Genomic DNA, 26,140 nt, shown 5'->3' on the forward strand with positions numbered 1-26,140 from the left:
GGGAGCAAGAAATGTGTCTTGATACATATGGGCCCATGACTTTTATAAGATTGTTGTTCAAATGAATAGCAAAAGCTATTTAAGCATTCATGAATTCAAACAGGGTAATTAAAATTTGGAGAGGTCTCTTTTTCTCTAATGAACCCACGGATACTCAAACCTTAAAGAAATCAATTTCCATGCTTTATAGCAAAAGATGCATGACAGGATTTTGTGAGACTTTGTGACAAGTCTTTACATAAAATACAAAAAAATTTAAAAATACAAATCATTAAAACTCCTGATGTTACTTCATTCATAAACTATTATAATGATGACATTTTGCTTCAAGAGGGCTCTAAACAGCAGTGATTGAATGCAAGTGTTTTACTGTTGACAGTGCCCAAATTTTCCTTATATCTTTATCCACTTAAACAATGAGGCCAAGACATGAAAGTCCTGTCTAAACAGCCCACCCTCACTGCTAAGATTCTGAAGGAGCTACATGTATATTTTCTCCAGAAAGCCTCATGTATCACAAACTTTTTTGGCATCTGTAAAAAAAAAAGTCCAAGGCACAAAACACAGTTCCCTCGTAACTTATAATACCACCTAAGGAGGTCTAGTCAAATGTTTTGAAACAAGTGATCTTAATCTAACATCAGTTCTTGGCTCATCAACATCTGGTTATTGTGCTTTCACAATCCTCTGCCAATGTGTGCTTTTCTGATTTGCAGAGAGAAGCAAGTCAGCAATTTCCCTAACATGTTACAGCTTCAAACACAGTCTGTGTTTAGGTAAAGTTGACCCAGCTACATTCTGTACTATTATTTATGAGATTCTATTTATGGAGTAAAAGGAGACAAGGCAGTGTTTGGGTTTTAAAAGAATATGAGAGCGCCCCACAATTTAACAAAGTAGTTAAAGCCTGCTTAGAAATCCTGAACCAGTAGTATTGGATATTCAACTGAACAATCAGAGTTAAAATATCACTATGTTAATAATTCTACAGGCATTATATCTTTTTTAAAAGACTCACCGACCACAGGCACTAACTGAGTCGCTGACTACGATTGTAACACATCTGTATAAATTTCAAATTAGCTTAAATATGGACCCTACAGTGGCTTTGAAGTTTGATGGGAGTGTACTCGAGAAGCCATGACGCTTTGCATATGGATGAAGCACTGATGAAGAGTGTTGCTGTAGTTGTCACGACAGCGCATGATTGCCACTTAAAGCCTGAAAGGTGGGGGTTACCTCTGTACGGCTCCACCGTTCTCCACATGAGCCACGATGATGCCGTGTGGTGAACGTTTGGAGCCACGACCGCCTGTAATCTGGACGCCCAAGCCATCCTGCCCCTTCATCATGTGCATCTTCCAGATACGACTGCCCTCCTTGGGCTGAAAGAAAAAAGATTAAAGAGGAAAAAAAAGAAAAAGACATTCTCACAAAAGAGTACTTTTCATAAAATTAAAGTAGTCATAGCAACAAAAGGCTCCAACAAGAACAGCTTGATGTTTGGGGTATAATGATTTATTCATTTTCTTAATGAATCAATTGGATTGCATTAAACTTAAAAGTAATAAAATAATACTGGATCAGTCACTGTGGTCAAAATTGATTTTAAAAGCTAAAAATGCAGCATTCACGGATACAAAGACACCAGCAATGCAGAATGTGCCTGAGATTTGTTTTTGGAAAAGCACTTTATCATGTGTCATTATAATATTCTTTAAAGAAGCATAAATCACTGAACAGAATCTCTGTTTAGTAGATTAATTTGAATCTTTATTCATTTAAAAAATGCATTCGAATCAAATTAAAAACCAGTGAATTGTGAATTGAATCGATTCACAGCCCACAAATTCACACACCTAGTTTTACATTAAAGTTCCTATTTAATGATGAATTCTATTTGAAAAACATAACTCTCAGAGTCTCTGCTGTTCAGTCACATGCGACATATTTCCTGCATCACGCATGAAATGGTGCTCAGCGCAGCCAGGCAAAGACTTTATCTCATGAAGGAACAATCAGGCCTTGATGCAATTATACCATACACAAACTAAACTCCACATCCCGTGAGCTCCAGCTGTTCTGTGGGTTAAAATTAGATTATGCTTGTCAAAGTACTCTGCATCACTGCACTGCCTCTTCTTCTGCGTACTGGAAGATGTCATGTGTAAAGTGTTACCAACCTTTCTGATCAAGCAAACTGTTAATTCCCCAATTAGTTTTTTCAACCAAAAGCATGAAAGCATGACTGTTTCTGTTCTGCATTACACTGAAGCTGAAGAAGAAAGCAAATTGATGGCTTTTCCATTGCACTCAGCTGAATTCTTCCTCTTTAGAGAGCTCCATAAATAAAGAGTGAGATATGTTTAGAAGCACCTGCTTCTGACAGCTACTAAAGCCCCAGCCTGCTCCAGCCATGTCTCACAGTGTTGAGAAACATTTCATTAGTCCCAGTGTGTTAAAGCTGTTAACGTCCCTGGGAGTAGAGACACATTTTAGTAGAGAAATGTTCTAGTGCTTTCAGCAGGGGAGAAAAGGAGTTCAGGGGAAGTAAATATGCAGAATAGTGTTAAAAAAAGTTAAAACCAGTGTTTTGGATGACAAATAAAATGCACAGAGATGAAAAAATGTGTGACAAGCATTACAATTTTTTTTTAATTTACAGCACAATACACTTTCCTGATATATCACAGGTATCATTAGTACTTTTAACATTGCCCACACTCTATCGGCATGTTTGCTGTTACCAGATGGGCTAGTTTGCGTATTTCAGAAACTGCTGAACTTCTGGGATTTTCACACACATCAGTCTCTGGTGTTTACACTGAATGGTGCGTAAAACAAAAAACATCCAGTGAGCATCAGTTCTGCGGGCAGAAACACCTTGCTGATGAGAGCAGCTGATGAGAGCAGAGGAGAATGGCTAGACTGGTTCAAGCTCACAAGAAGGCTACGGTAACTCAAATAATTACTCTTTGCAACCATGGTGAACAGAAACTCATCTCAGAATTCACAATGTCGAACCCTGAGACAGCAGAGGAACACATCGGGTTCCACTCCTGCCAGCCAGGAACAGAAATTTGAGGCTACAGTGGGCACAGACTCACTGAAACGGAACAGCGGTGTCCTGCTTTTTTCTATAATCCAACTGAAGACTTGTTTATTCCTGAACAATCAGCAGAACACATTAGTTGATTTACACTAGATTTTGAGTTGATTTATTGTTTGTGATGGATTTAACCCTATTCAACCCAAGTGACCATTCAAAAAGGCTAATAAATATAAGAATTTAAAAATAAATATAATATTTTTGATAATGGTGGATTGTGATTTCCATCACTGTAACAAAAAAACAAATCACGTACCCCCTGGCTATGCTTCACAGACCCCTGGGGATCCCTTGTCCCCACTTTGAGAACCTAAATTATTATGGTCTAAATAATATGACAGATTCTGCCTTCCTACTGCCCAATACAGACAGATTAGCATCTAAGATACAGCTTTAACTTATACTAATGTTTAGAGTTTAGATTGATGACGTCACCGTCTCCAAGACCACCACCACATGCTCCAACCAGAAGCTGTGGATGACTGCAGAGGTGCATGCGCTCCTGAGGACCCGAGACTCCGCCTTCAGAGCAGGCGACAAGGCAGCCCTAAGAACAGCAAGGGCCAAACTGTCCCGGGCCAAAGCGCACACACGCTCAGAGAATCCACAGCCACTTCAAGGCCAGCAGAGACACGCGGCGCATGTGGCAGGGCATCCAGGCCATCACCATCTACAGGACAACATCACCTGCCTGTGACAGTGATGCCTCCCTCCCAGATGTGCTGAACAACTTCTACGCTCGGTTTGAGGCCTGACGGCGAGGAAGACCACCCCTCCTCCCAATGACCAGGTGCTGTGTCTAACCACGGCTGATGTGAGGAAGACTCTACACAGAGTCAACCCGCGGAAGGCTGCTGCCAGACGACATTCCTGGCAGGGTGCTCAGAGGATGTGCAGACCAGCTGGCAGATGTTTTCACACCTCCCTGAGCAGCACCGTTGTTCCGACGTGCTTCAACACCACCACCATCGTCCCCGTGCCAAAGAAGTCTCCAGTGTTCTGCCTCAACGACTACCGTCCCATTGCACTTACACCCATCATCATGAAGTGCTTCGAGAGGCTCGTCATGAGGCACATCAAGACCATGCTGCCCCCCTCACTGGAGCCCCTGCAATTCGCTTACCGCCAACCGCTCTACAGATGAAGCCATCACCACCACCCTCCATCTGGCCCTCACCCACGTGGACAATAAAGACACATATGTTCAAATGCTGTTCATAGACTTCAGTTCAGCATTCAACACAATCAATCAGCACCTGATTGGAAAGCTGAACCTGCTGGGCCTGAACACCTCCCTCTGTAACTGGATCCTGGACTTCCTGACTGGGAGACCTCAGAACAGCATTTCCAACACCACCACACTGAGCACTGGGGCCCCACAGGGCTGTGTGCTCAGTCCATTGCTGTTCACTCTGCTGACTCACGACTGTGTAGCAATGCAAAGCTCAAACCACATCATCAAGTTCGCTGATGACACGACCGTCTCATCAGCAAGAACGACGAGTCAGCATACAGAGAGGAGGTGCAGCGGCTAACGGACTGGTGCAGAGCCAACAACCTGTCTCTGAATGTGGACAAAACTAAAGAGATGGTTGTTGACTTCAGAAGAGCACAGAATGACCACTCTCCGCTGAACATCGGCGGCTCCTCCGTGGAGATCATCAAGAGCACCAAGTTTCTTGGTGTTCACCTGGCGGAGAACCTCACCTGCTCGCTCAACACCAGTTCCATAACAAAGAGAGCCCAGCAGCGCCTGCGCTTTCTGCGAAGGCTGAGGAAAGCACATCTCCCACCCTCCATCCTCACCATGTTCTACAGAGGGACTATCGAGAGCATCCTGAGCAGCTGCATCACTGCCTGGTTTGGAAATTGCACCGTCTTGGATCGCAAGACCCTGCAGCGGATAGAGAGGACAGCTGAGAAGATCATCAGGATCTCTCTTCACTCTATCACGGACATTTACACCTCACGCTGCATCCGCAAAGCCACCAGCATTGTGGATGACCCCACACACCCCTCTCACACACTCTTTACCCTCCTGCCGTCTGGTAAACGGTACCGAAGCATTCAGGCCCTTATGACCAGACTGTGCAATAGTTTCTTCCCCCATGCCATCAGACTTCTCAATACTCAGAAACTGGACTGAAGGAACACACACACATACATATATACACACACACAATTGAGCATCCTCCATCCTCTCTGCAATTTTTTTTGCAAGTTTTTGCACATGTTTATGCTGCTACTAATACTCATTATATTATACTGTACATAGGCTGCTACTGTACATATAGGCTGCTATGTTTACGCTTATGTTTACACTATTTCAGCTACTTGTATTGTACTCTTGTACGATTTGCACTATTGTCACTAGGTTCACTTTTAAACAGAACTGTGTACTGGTCGGCGCTGCACTGGGACTTACTATGCCCATTGTCTGTCCCAGTAGTCATTGTTCTGTCTTGTGCTGTCTGCACATGTTTGCACTTGTGCACTTTATGTATAAATTATGTAGTCCCTTGTAGTTCTGTGTTGTTCTGTGTCGTCTTACGTAGCACCTTGGTCCTGGAGAAACGTTGTTTCGTTTCTCTATGTACTTGTATATGGCTGAAATGACAATAAACTCCACTTGAAACTTGAACAATTTGGCCGTTTCCGCTACTTAAGATTTACAATAATATATAATAATCTGCACAGACTCATTATTTTGCATCATGTTGCTGATCATGTTATTCTGTGTAGTCAATGATATTTACTGTTTGTTTTTTATGAACCTGTTTTGTCTTTTTGTTGCTTCATGTCTCTGATGGCACAAAGTTTCACCTACTGTATATGAATAACATGATGGATGAATGAAAGGCTTTGTCCAAACTTGTGAGTCTTACTTAAATATATCCACAAATGTTACATTCCAGCTATCATTGGCATTCAGTCTTACCATGATGCCAAGAATCTAAGTGTTCCATCAGGTGTAAATAAACACAGTCCCTCTCCATTATACTGACCTGAATCGGATACATGAAAGAGACTGAGCATGCTATGCTCCTTCTTTTTATGCTAATACTGTCACATCAAAAGTATTCAATTATAGCACAGAATAAGAGGCTTCAACTGTACAATGTAAATTGTGCTCTTGGTCACTAGGAAAACATCAGAAGGTAAGCAAAAAGGTGCCTTATGTTTTTATAGCAGTTTTATCCTATTACTGAAGTCTGTAGATCAAATAAAGTGCTGGTTCATGCTGATTAATGAGCCGAGGTATGTGTTAACGGTTGAGAAACGCCCACGGATTTAACAGTTAAGCTGTTAAAATCTGAGGCCTCTGTGGGAGTGAAATGATATTGATTCTCTTGCTTGTCTATATTCAAAGCAAGCCTACAAATGTGATTTAACTGTTGAGTTAGCTTTTACACTGCCTTAAACCAACACACAGGGGTCAAAAGATGTTTTGAATGCAGAGCCTGAGAAAGTTTGAAGTGACAGTGCACCACATTCTGACATGCTAATGGACAATCTGACTCATTCAGCATGTAGGAACATGTTGGTATTAGCCTTTTCTGTGGAACCTAATAGGGAGAGTGACAACACCTTAATGAAAGGCTGCTGAAGAGGGTGAATCAACAACACCAAAATCCTGTGTGCGTAGATAGGCATATCCACTATTGGCACACATCTAACATTTTCCTCCCACTGGATGGAAAAACCCTTCACATAGTCAGATTGTGATATTTTTCCTGAACTGAAATTTGTTTCTCTTTTGCATGTGTCTCATTCACAGTAACATTCTAGCATTTTAACGTAAAAAGGGAGAACACTGCATTTAAAGATTTTTAAAGCCCAGCTTATAAATGTAAAGGTAAGATGGGCTTCTTTCAGTGGGATTAGAATAAAAATCTTTGAATGTAATGTTCTCCCTTTTTATGTTAAAATGTTATAGAAAAACAAAACATTACTGTCAGATTTTAAAGAATGGAAAGTCTACAGTGGGAAATGAGTTCTCATTTGGATTATCAGAATCATCCACCATCCATCAGTCTCTGTCTCATTATCTGAAGTAAAATCACTCACGGCATTTAAACACGAGCCTCATCTTTGTCACCTCACTCCACTGATCTCTGTTCATGCTCACATCACTGAGGAAATAATCACTAATCAATTCAGTCAGTTCTGTTGACTACATTTCTAATTTTATTAGGCCATTTAAACGTTGTAAAACTTTGTCTGCTGTCATCTGGACAGAGTGGAAGTGCTCTTCTCTGTTCTGATGATGATGTTATGACGCAGGAGCATCGCAGACATTTTAATAGCCAGTATCTGATTTTAAACGAAATTGATTAGGCTTATGGCAATTTTGCTATTACGCCTACCTATCCAGAAAAATATACCAAATCGCAACACTGCATGAGAAAATCACATTTGGCTAGCAAGGATTACCATGTTTGTTAAACCAGTTCCTTACACAACATGATTTTTGAAGGCAGAAAGCCAAGGCAAGGTCAGGAATAATATTTTTATAGCTTAAGTAAAAGTATTTCCATGTCGTTTTGTTGAAATATATGTAAATTTTCTTAAAATTGAGGTGCCAAAGTATATCACTGACAGAAAATCTAACATATGTAAGAAGACAGCTGATGAATCTTGCCAGTATGCCACACTTCATATACTTGGAGGTTTAAAAAATGATTTACGTGATGTATATACTTTTCTAAACTGAAAGATCTTCACAAGTGTGTGATACATTTCAGAGCTCTTACAAAAGCACATGTAACACCCTTCAGTTAAACTTCTCATATCACAAATCATCCAACATAAATCACACACCAGTTGACTAACACAGCTTTCTTTAACAAGCCGTCATACCTGAGATAAACAAGACCATTCCACAAAAACAGCACGGAAAGCCTATAAAAATATACGCCTGCTTAATAGCTTGCAAGCAGCCTTTGCCTGTGGTGATGCTTCTGCTAAGACCTGTGTTTCATTTTGTCTACCCCAAAAAGGAGACAGATATAGCATTAAGCAGATCCTGGTTCTCTAAAGTGGTTTGCTGAAAAAATGCCTTGACTCCGTTTGTTCACTGGAACGAAAACTTTCCCGTCTTTGAAAAGCTGTATGATGGGTTGAGATCAAACTGCTAGAACTTCTGGTGCAAACCCTTGGAGCTGCTGGGAGCAACCACTAGCAGATGAATTTATCTGCCTGAGAAGCCAGAATGGTTATTTTGAGCATGCAAGCTTCCAACTGACATCATAAGGTCTCTGTACTCCGGGGAATGCCACAGAGCTTCTCTCAGGCTCGATTAGATCAGAAACATATGCCCTTCACCAGGCTGTGGTTTCTAAAATAATGACATGATGGGCATCAATAGTTCTCCTTACTGTTCAGAAGGAAAACGGCATAACTGAATAAACTAATCTAATTGAAAATAATGCTGGGATCACTGCAGAACAAATTATACACTAACTGACCAGAAGTAAGTGCAAGGTAGTTGTAGGAGTGCTACAACAAGTGCTAGCACACAAGCTAGAACACTGCAAACACTGATCACAAAGTAATCAGTTGAGCTACAAATGACAACTAATGATGCACACTAATAACAGTGATCAGTTAGTATGAGTAATTACAAGATACTTTTGCTCTTATTTCAAAGGTAAAAAGAAAGACATTAAAGGATTTAACAGGCGCACACACACACACACACACACACACAGTGTATTTTTAATGACGTTCTGGGTTTGGTTGTACCAGCAACTGCTCTGCTCGATAGGCTGTAGCTAAGACTGGGTTTGAGGACATTACGCCTGTTTTCCTCGAGCAAAGTTTCACCTAGGTGCAACTAAACAGGGAAGTGTAAATTCCTGCACCAATTTGAAATGCTATTAATATTTGGAGAGTGAGTGACTGCTGCATTGAAGTGAGATGTGCAGCCTGTAAAAAGCCTGCAAATATAAACACACATGTAATTATAAGAAATCTGAATGCGCTATTGAGATGTACTCAATAGACGAGATGTTTAAACCTGTTCCCACAGAAACAGGCCCGACATAAATTTGATGCCCATTCTTTGGTAAAATGAGTGAAAACTTGACTAACAGTGTAATAGTGTGAGCTCACAGAGCCAGGAATTTCCTCAACCTGGCAAGCAATACTGTTAAACCATTGTCCTTCACACAAACAAATCACACAGCCCTTTCCTTTACTCTTGCTCTTACTAATGAAGTTTATGTAGTCAAGAAAGACAGATTTTTTAAAAAAAGGTAGATTGATTCAGATTACTTTTTTATTGTGAAGCCGTTTTCTTGCTCTGAAGCAATTCTGCAAAACACCTATGTTCCTTCACACACACACACACACACACACAACCATTTGTCTTCTCAGGACCTCCACTCACATAACTATTGCAGTTAATTAATGACTACACTTAACTTCAGTAACTAAAAAGAAACCGTCTGGTCCTTTTAGTTTTTTTTAATTAAAAACTGCATTTTACAAACAAGAAAAAAAGGGACCTCATGGGGACCAATGTCCCCAAATGTCCCCACAAGGTAAAATCTGTCAGATATTCCTACCCTTGGTCTTCACCAAGATATAAAAAAATACCTACCCACTCACACTTTTTGATGATAAAGCTGAAACTAGGGCTAGCGAGTGGTGCAACAAAACAGCTCTCACCCTATTGTTGGGAGATCGCAAATTCAAAGTGTGTATTAGTCTTCAACCTCCCCTGTTGGTAGCTGTTGTGTGATAGGGGAGAGCTGCTGGGTGGGATTCGACCAAGACCAAATTAAGGAGAAAACAGGGGAAATAAGTTTAGAAGATAACTAAGAACTGCACTATAACCATTGCTTTAATTGGATTCTTTAAAGTTTCTGTGCTGTGGTGTGATTTGTACATTTAATGTTAGACCAAAAAGGTGAGATTTTGTATTTGGGACAGTTAAAGTTAGCTTTCAGATGACTGAAATTGCTTTCTAGAACCTTTTCAGGGTAATAATGAAAAAGTTCACCTCAAAGTTCACCTTACTCAGACTTTTCTCCAGGAGTAAGAGCTGAACTGTTAAATTTATGTGGCTGAGCTTTGGTAGTAAGCATGCATAGGGTAAAAGGTTGTCCATTTGAGCAAACAAAACAAGTCATCAGAGTCTGGATGAGTGACACTCTCAGTGATTTAAAATATTATAAAAAGAATTGTTATAAGCACTATTATTCTCTAAACTGATATCAGTAGTATCATTTTGAGTGTGTTTGATAAACATGTAAGGTGGGTCAATAGCTTATTCTAATCCATGATTTAACTCATTTTATCTGTTCTACTTTTACAAAGTAACAAATCTTCAGAAACATATCTAAATGACTACGTTTCATTGAGACAAAACCAAACTGAACACTGCAAATCACTTAACATTATGGTTTTTTTAAAATCAGGGAATCTAAAACATTTGTAGTTTTCAAAAACAATTGTTCAGCATTATGCACTCAATCTCCTAATCTAATCTATTTCGGCTCTGCTGTCTTGACTACATCTCACCTGGTGCTCGGTTGGGTTCTTTTTTTTTTTTTAACTTTCCCTCTCTATATTTGTGACCTCCCCTTCTGGCTGTTTCTCATTTCATCTCCTCTCTCTTCTGCTGTGACATTATTTATTACTACTGGAAGGTTTTTTCCCCTCTCTGACTTCATATGTGTCACTGTCCTGCCTTCTCTCTGTAATGCAATATGCAGTACATGTCAGATTTTTCAGTGTACACACAACTGCATACAGATCTTTATACTCCAAAAAGTTAAGCTCATTACAAGTTAAATTAATAAATTAAACTAATAAAACTAATGTTCGGGAGGTAAGTGACAGGACGATACTCTAATCAGTCTGGACAACACAGGTGCTGTATTTAAATACTTTATCAGAACGCTCTTGTCTTTCATTTTCTCACCTGGCCAAAAACACACCTGCCATGCTACCATTCATTACACTCCTATCTAAAGTTAACGCAAATAGTTGAGCAAGTAATGAAAACATGAGCTAAGATGCATGACTAACAGCAATTATTATCATTATTATTATTATTGTTGTTGTTGTTGTTGGGTCAGATGCAACCATATCCACCTAACACCTCTCTCCTTAAGTTTAGACAAGTTCTTAAGTTTAGTTCAAGTTCAAACGAACACAAATGAGTGCTGCTACCCAATCCATGTAAATGTCGCTGAAACATCTAGGCAGAGATGTAGCATGCAGCGGGTGGACTCTGAGTAAGTAAAGATTTGCGCTAGATGCTTGGGTTTGGTTCAAACCATGCAATCACACAAAAAAGGGAGAAGTCTGAGGACACTTCACGGATTACTGCACAATTGCATTTATATCTATTTTATACACAGACTTGTACGTACAAGTCCACCACCAGAAGAAACACCAAGAATGTAGAGGAGTTTATGCTAATTATTCAGATGACGATGAAAGACAGTGTATTTTAAGACATATTCTGCAACAGCAATGCTATAAAATCAAGTTATTAAAACATCCTTTCATAAATAGTGAACAGAACGTTTGTCTGCCTGGATCAGTTAGTTTGAATATGGTTAATATATTAATATATTATACATATATTTGCTCTGTGTTAAACATATCTGTGAATGTGTTACCTGGCTGGATGGTTCATTCCTTCCTGTCTGAGACTTTAAGCTCTCTGACTGGCGTGAGTTAGTGCGACTGGGCAGAGTGGCAGTGCTGATATTATTGGTTATCGCCACAGAGTGACCAGTGACTGGACACTCCTCGGTTGGCGTGCCCAGTGGGGTGCTGGCATCTGGGGGTGTGGCCTCTGTCTCCATCGAAGAGTAGCCATTCTCATGCTTGTGATCTCGAATGTCATTGCTGTCCTTGCTGTCTCGGGTAAACGAGGAGCGAGAGATGACACCGAACTTGCGGGTTCGCTTGCCATTCTGCGTGGGACTGCTGACTGCAGGCTCTGAACGCACGCTGCCACCGTGCTCGATGGGAATTTCTGCGCAGCCACTGCTGCCATTGCACGGAGGGAGAGGGGCCTTGCGCTTGATCCTCCGCAACATGATCAGGTAGATGTAGCCGCCATTCCAGCACTGGTCCGCCAGGTAGCTGGACAGAAAGAAGCAACAACATAAAAAGAGAAAACACAGTGAATAGAATGCAAGAAAGGAAGAACATGCTAGCTGGAAAATTTGCCATTACACATAATTTACCTTCACCAAATTCACATAGGGAATATCACATAAGGACGTACAGTTTCAGCTTTCATACTAGCTACAAACTGTAGACTCATATTGGACTGGATTCCAGAATCAAAGATTTTTGTTGGTTTAGACTTTTGTCACTGATCATCTATAAGTGGCTTTACAAGAAATCTGACACAGATCATGTACATAAACTAAAATTGTCTTTACTTTTACATGTACAGCATTTGTCAGATGTCCTTATCCTGAGTGACTCAGAGAAGTGCTTTATAGCACTTTTTTCCATCAAAAAATATCCTAATGTACAAGTAGCTCAGGGTTTAAGAGTACTATCAAGCTAAAACCCTGTTAGAGAGAGGTATGAACAGCATGAACACCCGGTCAAGGGAATTTTTAAATCAAATTTAGTGCTCATTTAAGTGCTAAAAAGCACATCTTAACGCACATCACCCTCACACATATTGCACTTTGCCAACAGAAGCTTGCAGAAAGCAGACTCACTTTCAGAGTCTGTCAGTCAAGGTTCATATCATCTATCAGCAAACACTCAGCTCTCATATTATAAAATAAAAAAGGGGTCAGTGCATCCTTAATACCACATGATAAACATTCAAATATGTGGAACTTTAAATCTGATTTATACAGGAAGTTCTGGCAGTTATAAGTCATAACTGAGACAAATGTGATTAGTAATCCATCAGTCTTTGATCACAGGAAGGCCAGTTGTAAGGAAGGAAGCCTTATGGTTTTATGCCACATGTCAGATGCTATATCTGGGAAGCTAACCTTTTGTCATTACATATGAACCAACTCCTAAGTGCAGCTTGGCATATTAAGTCTTTCAAGCTTCATGATGAATAAAATCATGAATTGAAGTGATCTGCATGTGACCATATAGCGCTGCATGCGTGATTATCCCAGTGGCCACCAGTGCCAAAGCTTACTGTTGCTACATATTAACTTTAACTAATCTAACTTATCTGCTTATGAAAAGACTGTAGTCAATCATTTGTTACTCGTTTTGCAAGGTTTGGGCTTATAATGTCACATGATGTCACATAAAAGGTGACCTTGGGACAATTCTACAAAGTTCTACAAATCTCATAAACACTTTATAAGCAAAAAAATGAACAACAGAGCTGCAAACAAAACAACAAACAAAGAAACAATTATGAAAGCAGAGAGCCACACACCTTTAATTCTCGTAAGGATGAAGTGGTACAAAGGTGTCAGAAGTGCACTTTCTCTCATCTAAATCTGAACTGCATGCAGAAGGCCTCATGTAGAGAGTTTGTCATGCTTACAGGAGAACAAAAGCACTGGGCTGATGGACTCCTGACTAAGAATGATGAGGCAACACACCAACAAAGCTTTTGCTTACATCCCCAAACAGTAAGCCTGATTTTGGGTATGGTGATGAGCTACTGAAAGAACTCTGTGTGTGTGTGTGTGTGTGTGTGTGTGTGTGTGTGTGAGAGAGAGAGAGAGAGAGAGAGAGAGGGAGAGACCATGCCCATGTGCCAGAGCATTACGAAAACAAATCATCTGGGCCTGAGCATCACTGCTAGTCGTTAAAATCAACTGATATTAAGGTTCCATAGCCTTTTTTGGCAGAGGTTGAAATCACACCAAAACTATCTTTTTAAATATTGTGCATTCATGAATGTGAATTTATGTAGCATCGTGAGGATTCTTGCAATCCTTTGACAATAAACCATAACCTTAACCACTTGTGCCTCAACAGTAAACTTTAAATTTGCTCTTGAGATTTCATCAATGTAATAGTTCATGTTACTGACTAGTTCTTAGGTTACATTATAAGATCTTATATTTTTAAATACTTGTTTTTTTTGTAATATTTACATTACAGTTCTTTTGTTTATGTGGGTTTGAGAATTTGTCATATATCATATCAGTACAACCTTCTTCAGCTAAAACTATTGGCTGTCTGTTTAATTACTGGACATATACATCAAACATACACAGATACCCTCTGAAACTACACTTTGACATATGAAATTTGATCTCCTGCAACATGTCTAAACATTCTGACAAGTTATATAAAACAACAAAGTCATGTGCAGGAAATTGTGAATCTGCTGAGACACTGATTCCCAAAACCGCTGGAAAAAACAGGGACTGGTGTTCCTGCAAATAACATCCAGACATTCAGTCAGCCAAACACTTTGAATCTATTCTTTTGTCACAGATCTCCTCGCTACATTAAAGTTCCTTTCAGTCTGGGTGAGAAAATGCACTTCCTGTCTCCATCTCGCTCTTGCTGGTGTTGAAAATAACAATTCTCTGACCTAATTCTGCCATGTTTTGTCTTGCCTCAACTGCTTGTCCCAGTGAAGTTTCCTTCCTTGCAAATAATAAAATAATACCAGATCAGTAAAACAGGAGTAACGTGCAGACATTTTCACAGCAGCTCCAGACAAAAGATCTCAAAATCTATATCAAGCCAATATTCAGGAATACTTGAGAAGTATTTTTTGCAAGTTGACAAAATGTTTGTTTGCTTTAAAAAATGAGGCCAAATGTGACGCTTTTGTGTATATGGTAATAAACACAAGTCCAGACTCGAGAGATTTTCAGCAGCATGAATCAAGATGACATAATACACACCATGATGAAATTAAGTGACAAGATGATAAAATCCATGACCAAATCAAAACAGTGAAAACATGCGATGCTATCATCATGCAATTTTTTGTTGTTTGTTTTTGTAGAATTAATGAATTTTGTCCATATTTTGATTAACTTGTGCTCTTCTCTAAATAAAAAAGCAGGACGGTTTAACGGATAAGCAAACCAAGCACAGCTCACTTTAGTTCTATGTGAATTTTGGTCCTCCAGATAAGCTATGTCTCCGATTAAGACGCCATCTCCTCCAATCTCCTCTGTGTGCACCACATTTAAAAAACTATGACAATTAATGAATTCATAATACACTATATGGCCAAAGGTTTGTGGACACCTGACCATCAACTGAACTGGAACGCCGAATGCACACCAGACCTCCTCACCCGACATCAGTACCTGACCTCACTAATGCTCTTGTGGCTGAATGAACACAAATCCCTACAGCCACACTCCAGAATCTTAAGGAAAGCCTTCCCAGAAGACTAGAGGTTATTAAAGCAGCAAAGGGGGACTAAATCTGGAATTGGTCCAGATCTCAAAAATCCTTGATTTTGACTGTAGTCATGCTGTCTAAAATGTGTTTCAGAGTGATATATTATGGTTGTATTAAATTGTCAGATAGTGGCACTGAATATCGGCTTAAGTTCAAGGTCAGAATGGCGCATAAACTAAGTTCAACTGTCCGAATAGCACGTAAGTCTAAAGTTACGTCTGAGGTCTGAATACCGATGTGCCGTTTGCCCACACAGGGTGGCACTCATAAGATTGGTGATAACATTCCTAACAATTACTGTGGAATGATTTTGGATGCATGGCTGAACAGCATTCACCTTCTTAGAGAAAAGGTTAAAAGAAGTTAAAAAATAATTGATTTTTAGAAGTGCTATAGGATCCTCCAAATAAAAGTAATGTACCTCATAATATCGCTGATTAATACATACAAAAGAGGATTACAGAAGCAAGGGTACATTGAAAGGAAAGGCAAAATGCATTATAATATCAGTGTCTACAGATCTACACTTAAGATTATGCTTAAGACAGTGTTATAAGCATAAGTTATGTCCAGACTCGCTCCACTACATAACTTCTCCATGCAATCTGATGAAGATCAAACAAGAAAAGCAAGCCGTGACCTCGGCTCTGACAGACTGTCAGTTTCAGGCCACCTTTTCTCTGAAGCTGAGTGCCAGTTACAGCACCTACAGTAACAGCACTGGGGGAAATTCATGAAGGCTTAACAAGCCTCAACATGTTTCCAGTGGAATGAGGACCAGTGAAAGACAAGTTGCCCATGCTGAGCCTCCATCATCATAGGCCTCTCTCTGCTACGCACACCCTGGCCTCAGTCCGATTTTCAAGGTGGTAGGTGGGATTGGAAGCTTAGAGGAACAAAAAAAATGTGATGACAACCAGATTTCATTGTTCAGTGTAATGTCACTGAGGGGAAAAACAGACTTTCTCTTATACTCTTTAGTTTGAGCTTTTGAGCAGCTCCCGTGTGGATCTGCATTTGGTTCCAGGAGTTTAGAAACCTCAGCTTCAGACTGGATGGGTAATAGTGAAGCATAAATGTAAATATTTTCCTCCACTAGTTGGTAAGTTTTCTGAACAGCTAATCAACTCATCATTCACAATAAATCCCTTATAGCATTTACATTAACCCTGGCTTAGGGCCTTTTCCATCTAACACCAGTCTGACTCGTTTCTCAGAGATGTGTGGATGCAGCACACAGTCCATTTATAACTAATATAGTGCCATTTATGAAGTTAATAAATAACTCTTACCTGGAATTGAACCAGAAAGATTATCATCACAAAGGCAGAGAATGTCATGGATTATGCACAATAACAGAAAGTCCTACAGGAATTTCCTCGAAATGTTGTGCTGTTACAAGGGCGGATAAGTCAGGAATAAAAGCAACAGGGAGTGATATTATGGGAAAATAATAAATGACAAAGCAGAGTTACTGGTACCACTCTGAAACTGCTTATTTTCCAATAATAGCAGGTCCAGAAGTGTTTTATTCCTCTTATTCTACAGCAATTTGCTGATTAAAATTTTTGATTTGTTAAAGAACAAAATGTCATACTCTTTATTCTTTTATGTCTTATAAGTTATGTTTGATGTTGTTGAACGTCCATGAAGCAATTAAGTTCCTATTATCACTTAAGTTATAGACGCTATAAACAGTTGCTCCTTTATTAGACTCTTTTTTCTCTCTCTCTCTTAATATTAATAAGACAAAAAAGCCTTATGTCTTGAAGACTTTCCTGTGTCGAAAAACCTTACAGCTTTATCGCTGACTATTTAAAAGCCCTAACACTGGAGACTCCTTCCATAAATCTCACACAGACATCTCACAGGAAACTTCAAAAAACATCTTTTTAAATCCGTTTATGTAGACTGTCCGCCTGTGTGAGTTGTTACTATAGATACATTCACATATTAGAATGTGCGCATTAATATAAACCTGGCATCCGGAACTACTGTCAAAACTGCTGTTGCAGAAAATTAATGAACATCTTCTGACCAATCAGATTAGAGCCCTGTGGTATAATAAAGAATATTCTTTATCAATATTATTTTTCATTCATTGATTATCTTAAGTAGCCTCTTTATGAGCCAGTCCTACTTATGGTATCATGCACACACACTTAAAACCTAGGGGAAACCGGCACAGACATGAGGAGAACATGTGAAACTCCGCAGACAGTAACCTAAGCTCAGGATCGAACCAGGGAACCTCGAGCTGTGAGACAACACGACAACACCAGGCCTCATTTTTATCAAATAATCAATATTATTACAGACATAGTCTTCACATTAAAACATCTTCTGTTTGGGTTTGCTCTCTACCTCCAGTTGTAAGTACATCTCATGAATCAGCCACTGGGCAACTTATCAAATACTCAATCCATCTTTAGTGGACACTCATTCCTATCAACGTGTCTTTTCTCATCACTGTGTTAAAAGAAACAAAAAAAATACTGCAAAGCACCCATGTGCGCACCTGGCTATCATATGCTGCTCCATCTTTGTAAATAAAAACATAAGTGACAACAAGCATGCTATGGCAATCGTATTTCTGGGTCAGGATTTGGATTGCGCGATCAGTATTCACCATAAGCCGCCCACCATGCAGCCAGAGCTACAATAATACGTTAGCTTGCATTACTGCATCACATTTTTCCTGCATCGCCTTAATTCATCTAAAACAAGAATATCGTTGACAGAATATCTGCAAGACATTTGAAAGGAGGGAAAAAGCACTCTCTCAAACCACTGGCTTGCTGCCTGCCAGATTTTGCAGACTCAAAGTAGACTCTCTCCAGAGTCTGTGCCAAATAGCTAAAAAAGCAACATCTGTTGGGCTGCTGCAGTGAGAGATCCACGTTGCTGTTATGGTGTCCCAGATGGCATGGGAGAAACCTGACTACTGAATCATCTCTGGATCATTCCTGCATTTCATGTTTATTTGATGTGTTATATGATTATAGCTGACTTTTGACTATCAACGGAGTACTCAAACAGATGAGTTTTAACACTCTAAGAAAATGATAAAAACATGTCGGTACTCTTGCATGAACGAGATTTTTATGTATTTTGTACACAGACTGTTGAATAATAGTTTAAGAAAAGCCTGTGACTTTAGAAATGCTTAAAAACTGAATAATTAATCATTCTTTTTCCAGTGCCAAACAAGAGCTAACTTGAATGCAGATGTTTTACATTTAAATTAGCATGTGAAATCATTTGATTAAAACATTAAATTTTAGAAATAAGATGCAAGGACAGACTGTAAGAGAAAATATGCAGTGCTGAAATGAAAAGAATCTGTCCCACATGTCTCTGCAAACAGACTCAACAGACATTTACCATAATTACATACGAAACCTGCAGAACTACACCTCTTCCTCTCTGGAATAACAGGAACAAGTGAACAGAAAAGAAACTTGATTTTATCAGCTCACTGTGTGATAAACAAAAAAAAAAAACAACAACATGTGAACATTCTCATTCATAGCAGGTCAGAGAGGTTCGGGATAAGCCTAAGCATCTTATATTATAATGATTAAATGTTTCAGACAAACATAATCTTGAAAAAAATGAGCAGATTAGCGAATACAGCAGAGAAACAAATACGAGCACTGTGCATGGAGAACCTTTCCACAAATTATGAAAAGTGTGTCAAAGTGCAACAGCCCCATTTTCTGCAGAATAAATCAAATACCACAAAGTAGTTTTTGATGGCTGATATGTGGCACAGAACACAAGATCATAACAAACAAATAAAAATGAATATTGCACATTTAGAAACTCCAAATGATCTTAAATCTATTGCTGTTATAACTGACATCTAATATTAATATATAAATATTTTAAAAGCATATGGCATTCATTAACATGTCAGACTGCACTAGAGCTTAACTGTTTTCCACCAGAGAGCCTCCCAATGCAGGAAGAAGCTGGCTTTATCTCAAAGCTACTGCACCTGAGTGGCTCTCTGTATATATATAAAATAAATATATGGCATGGTTAACGATATACTCATTGCTGATTATAGAAGATATGTTAATGATTTTGTGGGGTTTTTATTTAATTTCATATATGGAATACGGGCAAACATATATGATGCTCATTGGCTCTTATAAGTGTCCATCAATTGCCAACTGAGTGGATTTCTAGGTGATGTTTACATTAACTGAGTATTTAAATGAATTATGCACTTTATTTGTGGACTAACTGATAACATGATTCCTAATGTAAAGATATTATTTAATATGTAACATGATTCTTACAGCCAAAGGTATGTGGACACCTGACCATCACACTCATATCTGAGTCTTCCCCAAATTGTTGCCACAAATTTGGAAGAACACAATTGTATAGGATGACTTTATATGCTGTAGTATGCCAAACCTGTTCCAGCATGATAATGATCCTGTGCACAAAGCAAGGTCCAGGAAGACGTGGTTTGCTGAGGTTGGAGTGGAAGAACTCGGGTGGCCTGCACAGAGCCATGACCTCAACCCCACTGAACACACACTAAATCTCTTGGGGCTAAATGGGCACAAATCCCCACAGCCACACTCCAAAATCTAGTTTAAAGGCTACCCGAAAGAGTGGAAGTTATTAAAATAATCAAGTGTATCCATAACAACTATTATTGAAAAACTGAAGAATGCTGAGACAGTAGCCACATGCGTACACAATAACAACACGGTGCTTTTGAAGGAATTGAAAGAGAGACTTGTAACCCATGACATGTTAGGCCCATGTTTGCTGTGTACAATCCACCCAGTCCATTTTAAATATATAAATTGTAAATTTAAATTATAAATTGTAAATATATAAATTGTACACTGACAACTTCATAAAGATTATTTTTATTACTAACCTGTCAAAATTCCCTACATTTGGATATATTAATATTGGATTTTTGTTTTTTTTCATCAGACAATGATGCTATCCTCCTGCAGCGTGACCCTGTGCCACAGGATTCATCCATTTATCTTCGGTAGCACAACACCTACCCTGTCTATCTTCGACCACATGCATTTAGAATATTTCTATATTTTATTACCAGGATTTGCAGTGGAGTCATGGAAAAATAATTTCTGTGGAATGCAAATTTCTGTGGATATGCCAAGGGTGGCCTACTACAGAAATAAGCCTGGGCTCAATACAGAGGTTAATCTGAACCTGCATCCCAGAAAGCCCATATGGTATTATTGAGGATCCGTGCTTTAGTTGAATAAGTGCACGATAACTAAACCTGCAGATCTGCATTCTTCTCATAATGGAGAACAGGTCAGAGAAATAAATTTAGGAAAGGAAAATAAAGTAACAGAAAGAACAGCTAAGCTGTCTAAACTATATTCAAGTAGCATAAAAAATTCAGCATCTAAGCATAACAGATCCATCTAATAAAGAACCAATAGCAATACATATGCCAAAGATATATATTTATGTATAAAAGGCCGCCAAATGATTGAGCTGGACATTTAAAATAGTTCTGAATTGTACTTGTGCTCCAATCTGGGTGTTTTTAACATTATTCCAAGTACTGCAAGCATTATATTTAGTTCATGCAAGGCTTTCATTGTGAACCAACAATGTCAAAGTAGTAAACAGTTAAGTAAGCACAGTAAGTACAGCTAAAACATCATTGCTAAAGCCCAGTTTATCACAATAAGTCACAAAAACATGCCAGTAAACTCCTCTTTTCACATACTGTGCTTGACTAGTAATTTGAAAATCACTGCTGGCATTAAAATGAAAGAAGCCATGCTCTATATGAACTGATGAGCTAAACACTTAGAAAGAGTATGCAAAAAGAAATAAAAATAAATTTTAGCTTTTAGAATATAAACCGGAATATGTCCTTCTAATATGCACGCTGATATACCCATCCATCTCAAGCCCTGATAAAGCTTTGGAAACAATGGTATTATATTGGGAAGGTTTGGGAAGTTCCAAAGCTTTATCTGGGCTTGACATGAGAGTTTCCTATCTGGATCCTAGGTTCAGGGCGTCAGAGAGAGAAAGACATCATAACTTCCACATCCTGATATGCACTATGCATTATTTACTATCTGCACTCCTAATTTGCTATCTTCCGAAAAATAGCTGTCAGTGTCACAGAGCAAAGCTGATATACATGCTGTTGCACTGGAAGACGTTCATGTACACCCAAATCTCACCTTAGGGTTACAGTTCCACTGGCTGCAATTTGCAGGTCAAACCATTGTATCATCCCCTTGAATTGTTGCCTTAACCCCAATCAAGACTGACAGATTGGATCATAAAGAACAGAGAGCTCGCTAGGGAGGCAGGTCAATGAAGCAAAACTGGAACAAACCTTGTTGTATCGCTAGCAGAGCCTTTATTTTTGCACTAACTGAAACATAACACAAAAGAACCACTCCATTTTAATTCCAAGGAAAATGTTCAGCAGCTCTCTGCATCTCTAATTTTTTCCAATTCAACAAAGCAAAAATCTTATTGATGTTGGAGGATAACCTGAGCTAATGGCATATTGTGTCTGCTAAAGACATTCCTTTGAAATGTGCTAGAGAAACTGAAAGGATAATATCTCTCCTCCAGAAGCAGACAGAATGGAAATGGTGTTCTGTGCACTCTGGCTGGAGTGCAGGGGAACAAGATTTCATAACACAAGCGTTCCTGAGAGCAGACAACCACCCTCCTCGATTATGAAAAAGAGGTTTATATAAACAAGTCTGTGTGTATCCGTGCTAGATGCGGAGTCTAAACAGCTGACCAATCTGGCAGCTCTGAAATGCCAGCCAGCATAAGGTTCCTATTATCATATCATGATCTGAATGCAATTAGGCCTGGCACAAGTCAGACAGTGTGTTTCCAAAGAACAGAGCAGATAGAGGGATGATGATCTGATGCTTTTTTATACTAAAACTCGGCATTCATGCTAAACGCTCATATGCAGGACCAAGGTTTTTTTCTCTATTTTGGATAATAATAATAACAATAATAATAACAACCACAGCAACAAGCATTATTATTATTATTATTATTATTATTATTATTGTAACACTTTATAAATGATGTTAATATAATAAAAGCTAGAAATTGATTAAATGTACTGTTTTTTTTATCCTCCTGTGATGGTCAGCACGCAGACGTATTCAAACACTTTGAGCAGCAAAAAATCAGCAGTGAAAAATGTCAGTCATCTAGATATTAAAGGACCTATTTGTGAAAGAAGTACATTGAAACAGTAGTAACAGTAAAAACACCTAAAACATGATTGCCACTGCCAGCAAGCAGTGCCTGACTTCACAGCTGAGAATGAGTAAATATCTGATGATGAATAATGAGGAAAAGATTATGAAAAAATAATGAAAAAAAATTCTGGATGAGTAATCCTTTATCACTAATCTTTAATTTGGTAATTCAGGACCAGAGAAAACTCAATTATGCATAAACCTATTACAGAGGTTTTAGGATTATTAGATGGTCTATAGATCAAAATTTATATCTATAGGCCACCTAGCCAGGAGTATTGGTTTAGGATATAGATTTTGTTCATTGAATAGTACATTATACTCTGTACAGTAACACAAAATACAGCACATCCAAAGATAAAACAGTAAAAACAACAAGGTCAGTCACAAGTCAGGTTTAAATCCAGCCCTAACCACAGCCAAATTACAAAAATAAATGACAAAATGACAGATCATCCTCTCCAAAATTACTCTCACCACAAATACAGATGGGTTTCCACGGCTAAACCAGTTAGTGCTATGGAAAACAACTGAGGGTTGTAGAAAAAATACTGAGGACAACACACACACAGCTTGTTGCTGTACACTGTAGCGTGACTTAAACAAAACTGAAATGTGTTGCCATTGGCTTGTCAATGCTATCACTCCATTTGATGATGTGCTCTTCTATACATTCTGCTAGAAAAATATAACCCATTTCATTCAGTATGAGGTCTAAAAGAGCACTAAAAGTGTCTTCATGTCAGACTCTCCTAAATGAATATTTTATAAATAAATGATGAGTATGAAGCGTGATGCAGTGAATCACTGCAAAAATCTCTGGTGGAAAGATATATTTTTACACCATAGCTTGAAAAGAATGATTTGCGGCATTCCTATCCACCAGTTTTATATGTATTTAATATTATAAAAACGTTACTGCTGGGATAAGGAAGAAATGTTGTGATATTGATATGAGAACATGATAGAACGAGATAATTATAAAATTAGCAGTGTGTAACTAGTACACATTCCAGCTTCTCCATGAACCATATTACTGTATTAAACAGGATGTGGTACACCCATTTCAGCAAACCAACTCAGCTGGGTAGCTTAGCATTTAGCAGCTTCTTCCTGTGGCTATATCGAAAAATCTATACTGACTTTTGAAACATTTTGCTGAAACAGTAGGTCAGATAACTATTTTGAAATACTGTGTGGTATATTAGTTTATGTTCTTAGACATGATGGTGTATGATGTTGATGTTGAATCTGTTGATGCAAGCATGCTACAATTCATACAATTCATTTATGTCTGGCAAAATGGCAGGATATTTAGGGGGGAAATATGCACTAAGTGGCCAAAAATATGTGGACACCTGACCATCCTACCCAATAAGGTTTCTCCCCAAACTGTTGCCACAAAGTTGGAAGCACACAATTGTTTAGAGTGCTAGTGCACAAGGTCATTTGCCAAGGTTGGAGTGGACAGACTTAAGTGGCCTACAGAGAGCCCTGATCTCAACCCCAGAGAACACATCTGGAATGAATTGGAATGCAGATTGCACACCAGGCCTTCTCACTGGACATCAGTGCCCAAACTCACTAATGCTCTATTGACTGAATCCCCACAGCCAGAGGGGGAACAACTCCATATTAATGCCCATGGCTTTGGAAAGAGATGTTCAACAAGAACATATGGGTGTCATGGTCAGGTGTCCACATAATTTTGGCCATATAGTGTACCTGGTGTTTTTTTGTTTTTGTACATGTCTCGGTAGGGGTCAGGAAGCAAAGTTAGCTGTAAAGTTGGGCTTGTTTATAGCAGGGTCTGAAAGATCTGCACTCAAATCTGAGGAGACGAAATCTCTCAGTTGCTATTATAGCTTTCTGACTAGCTCATACAAGGCATTAAAAGCTTCTAAAGGAAAAATATCCTCTGTCTGAGACATTAACAGCTCACCAAGAAGCTTTATCGCTTTACTAAACTAAAAAACAACTAAAAAAAATCCAAAGTGATGAGACGGTGCATTATGAGCCTTCAAAAATGCAGTTCTCTTTTAAGCCACAGAAAAAGATAAAATGACAGAGATAAAATGGAAAAGCATGTATAAGTTATAGATGCATCAGTTGACACCCAAACAGCAAATGTGAGCTATTCTAAAGAAAGCTCTCATTTATAATGACTTGTTTACAGGGAGGTCGTGGAATATCCCTCTTCGTCCAGTGCTTCGGTGGCCCTAATGTGACTTAGAGATAAGCAGATTTATCATCTCCACTTACTCACCACTCCATCTCTGTCAGAAATACAGCACCACCGATTGCACAGTAACGCTCAACGTGCACGGAACATGAATGTGGTGTTTACTGTAGCGTGCCTGATTAAGAATATATGTTTCATAAAGATGGCAGTCCTGTGATAGTGGAGTGCTTAGATAAACATTAACCTCTTAATGCTGAAGACTCTATATATTTACTATATTCTTACTAGTTTCACTGTAATAAGGTAAATAACTGTATAATAAGCTGTTACCTTAAGGAGTCAACTTGAGGCTTATTAATGTGAGATTTTTAGGATTTTTAGGAGACTTAGGATATGTTGGCAGGACCAGGCTTACATTCCTCAGTCTCATCACTACATACACTATATGGCCAAAGGTTTGCGGACACCTGATCATTGCACTCATATGTCCTTTTTAAACATCCCATTACAGATTTAGTCCCTCCTTTGCTGTCAACTCCACTCTTCTGGGAAGGCTTTCCACTAGATTTTGGAGCGTGGCTGTAGGGGTTTTTGTTCGATCAGGCACTGATGTCACGTGAGGAGATCTGGGGTGCAGTCAGTGCTCCAGTTCATCCCAAAAGTGTTCAGTGGGGTTGAGGTCAGGGATCTGTGCAGGACACTCAGGTTCTTCCACTCCAATCTTGGCAAAACATATCTTCATGGTCCTCGCTTTGTGCATAGTGGCACTGTCATGCTGGAACATGTTTGGGCCTCTTACTTCCAGTGAAGGGAAATTGTAATGCTACAGCAAACAAAGTCATCTTATACAGTTGTGTGCTTCCAGGTTCGTGTCAGCAGTTTGGAGAAGACCCACATATGGGTGTGACGGTCAGTTGTCCTCATACTTTTGGCCATATAGTGTACATTTTCTATTAGATTCACTATAGTTTAAAAAAATTAAAAATTATACATCTAGTTACTCAATATTATACTTTAATATAAACAAGTTACAAAGTTATGAAATTAGGCTTACTTTAGCCTTACGAGGATCCAGCCTTATCCGAGACTATTAGTGAGGATTGTCCTACCTCTGTGTGATCTGCATGGATCTTTCCAGAACAATTACAGCTCGCAACCTGTTTGAGGCTATTTGAAAACATGCAAATGTGTAGGATAAGTGTATATACTGTGAAAAACATGGTTAAGACCTCTTCA

The 26,140-nt window shown here is 39.0% G+C and overlaps 1 protein-coding gene across 3 annotated transcripts in view; it reads right to left on the bottom strand.

The window, feature by feature from the left end:
- The window catches only part of pdzd2 (PDZ domain containing 2), an 86,287-nt gene that overhangs the window by 28,035 nt on the left and 32,112 nt on the right, over window positions 1-26,140 (bottom strand). For all 3 annotated transcript variants that reach the window (XM_053228890.1, XM_026931236.3, XM_053228891.1), the window contains 2 exons: window positions 11,746-12,217; window positions 1,240-1,385 (listed from right to left, as the gene is read on the bottom strand). In XM_053228890.1, coding sequence (XP_053084865.1) covers window positions 1,240-1,385; window positions 11,746-12,217 — 618 coding nt within the window. The remainder of the gene's footprint in view (window positions 1-1,239; window positions 1,386-11,745; window positions 12,218-26,140) is intronic.

Source organism: Pangasianodon hypophthalmus, chromosome 24 (genome assembly GCF_027358585.1).
Source record: "Pangasianodon hypophthalmus isolate fPanHyp1 chromosome 24, fPanHyp1.pri, whole genome shotgun sequence".
NCBI lineage: Eukaryota > Metazoa > Chordata > Actinopteri > Siluriformes > Pangasiidae > Pangasianodon > Pangasianodon hypophthalmus.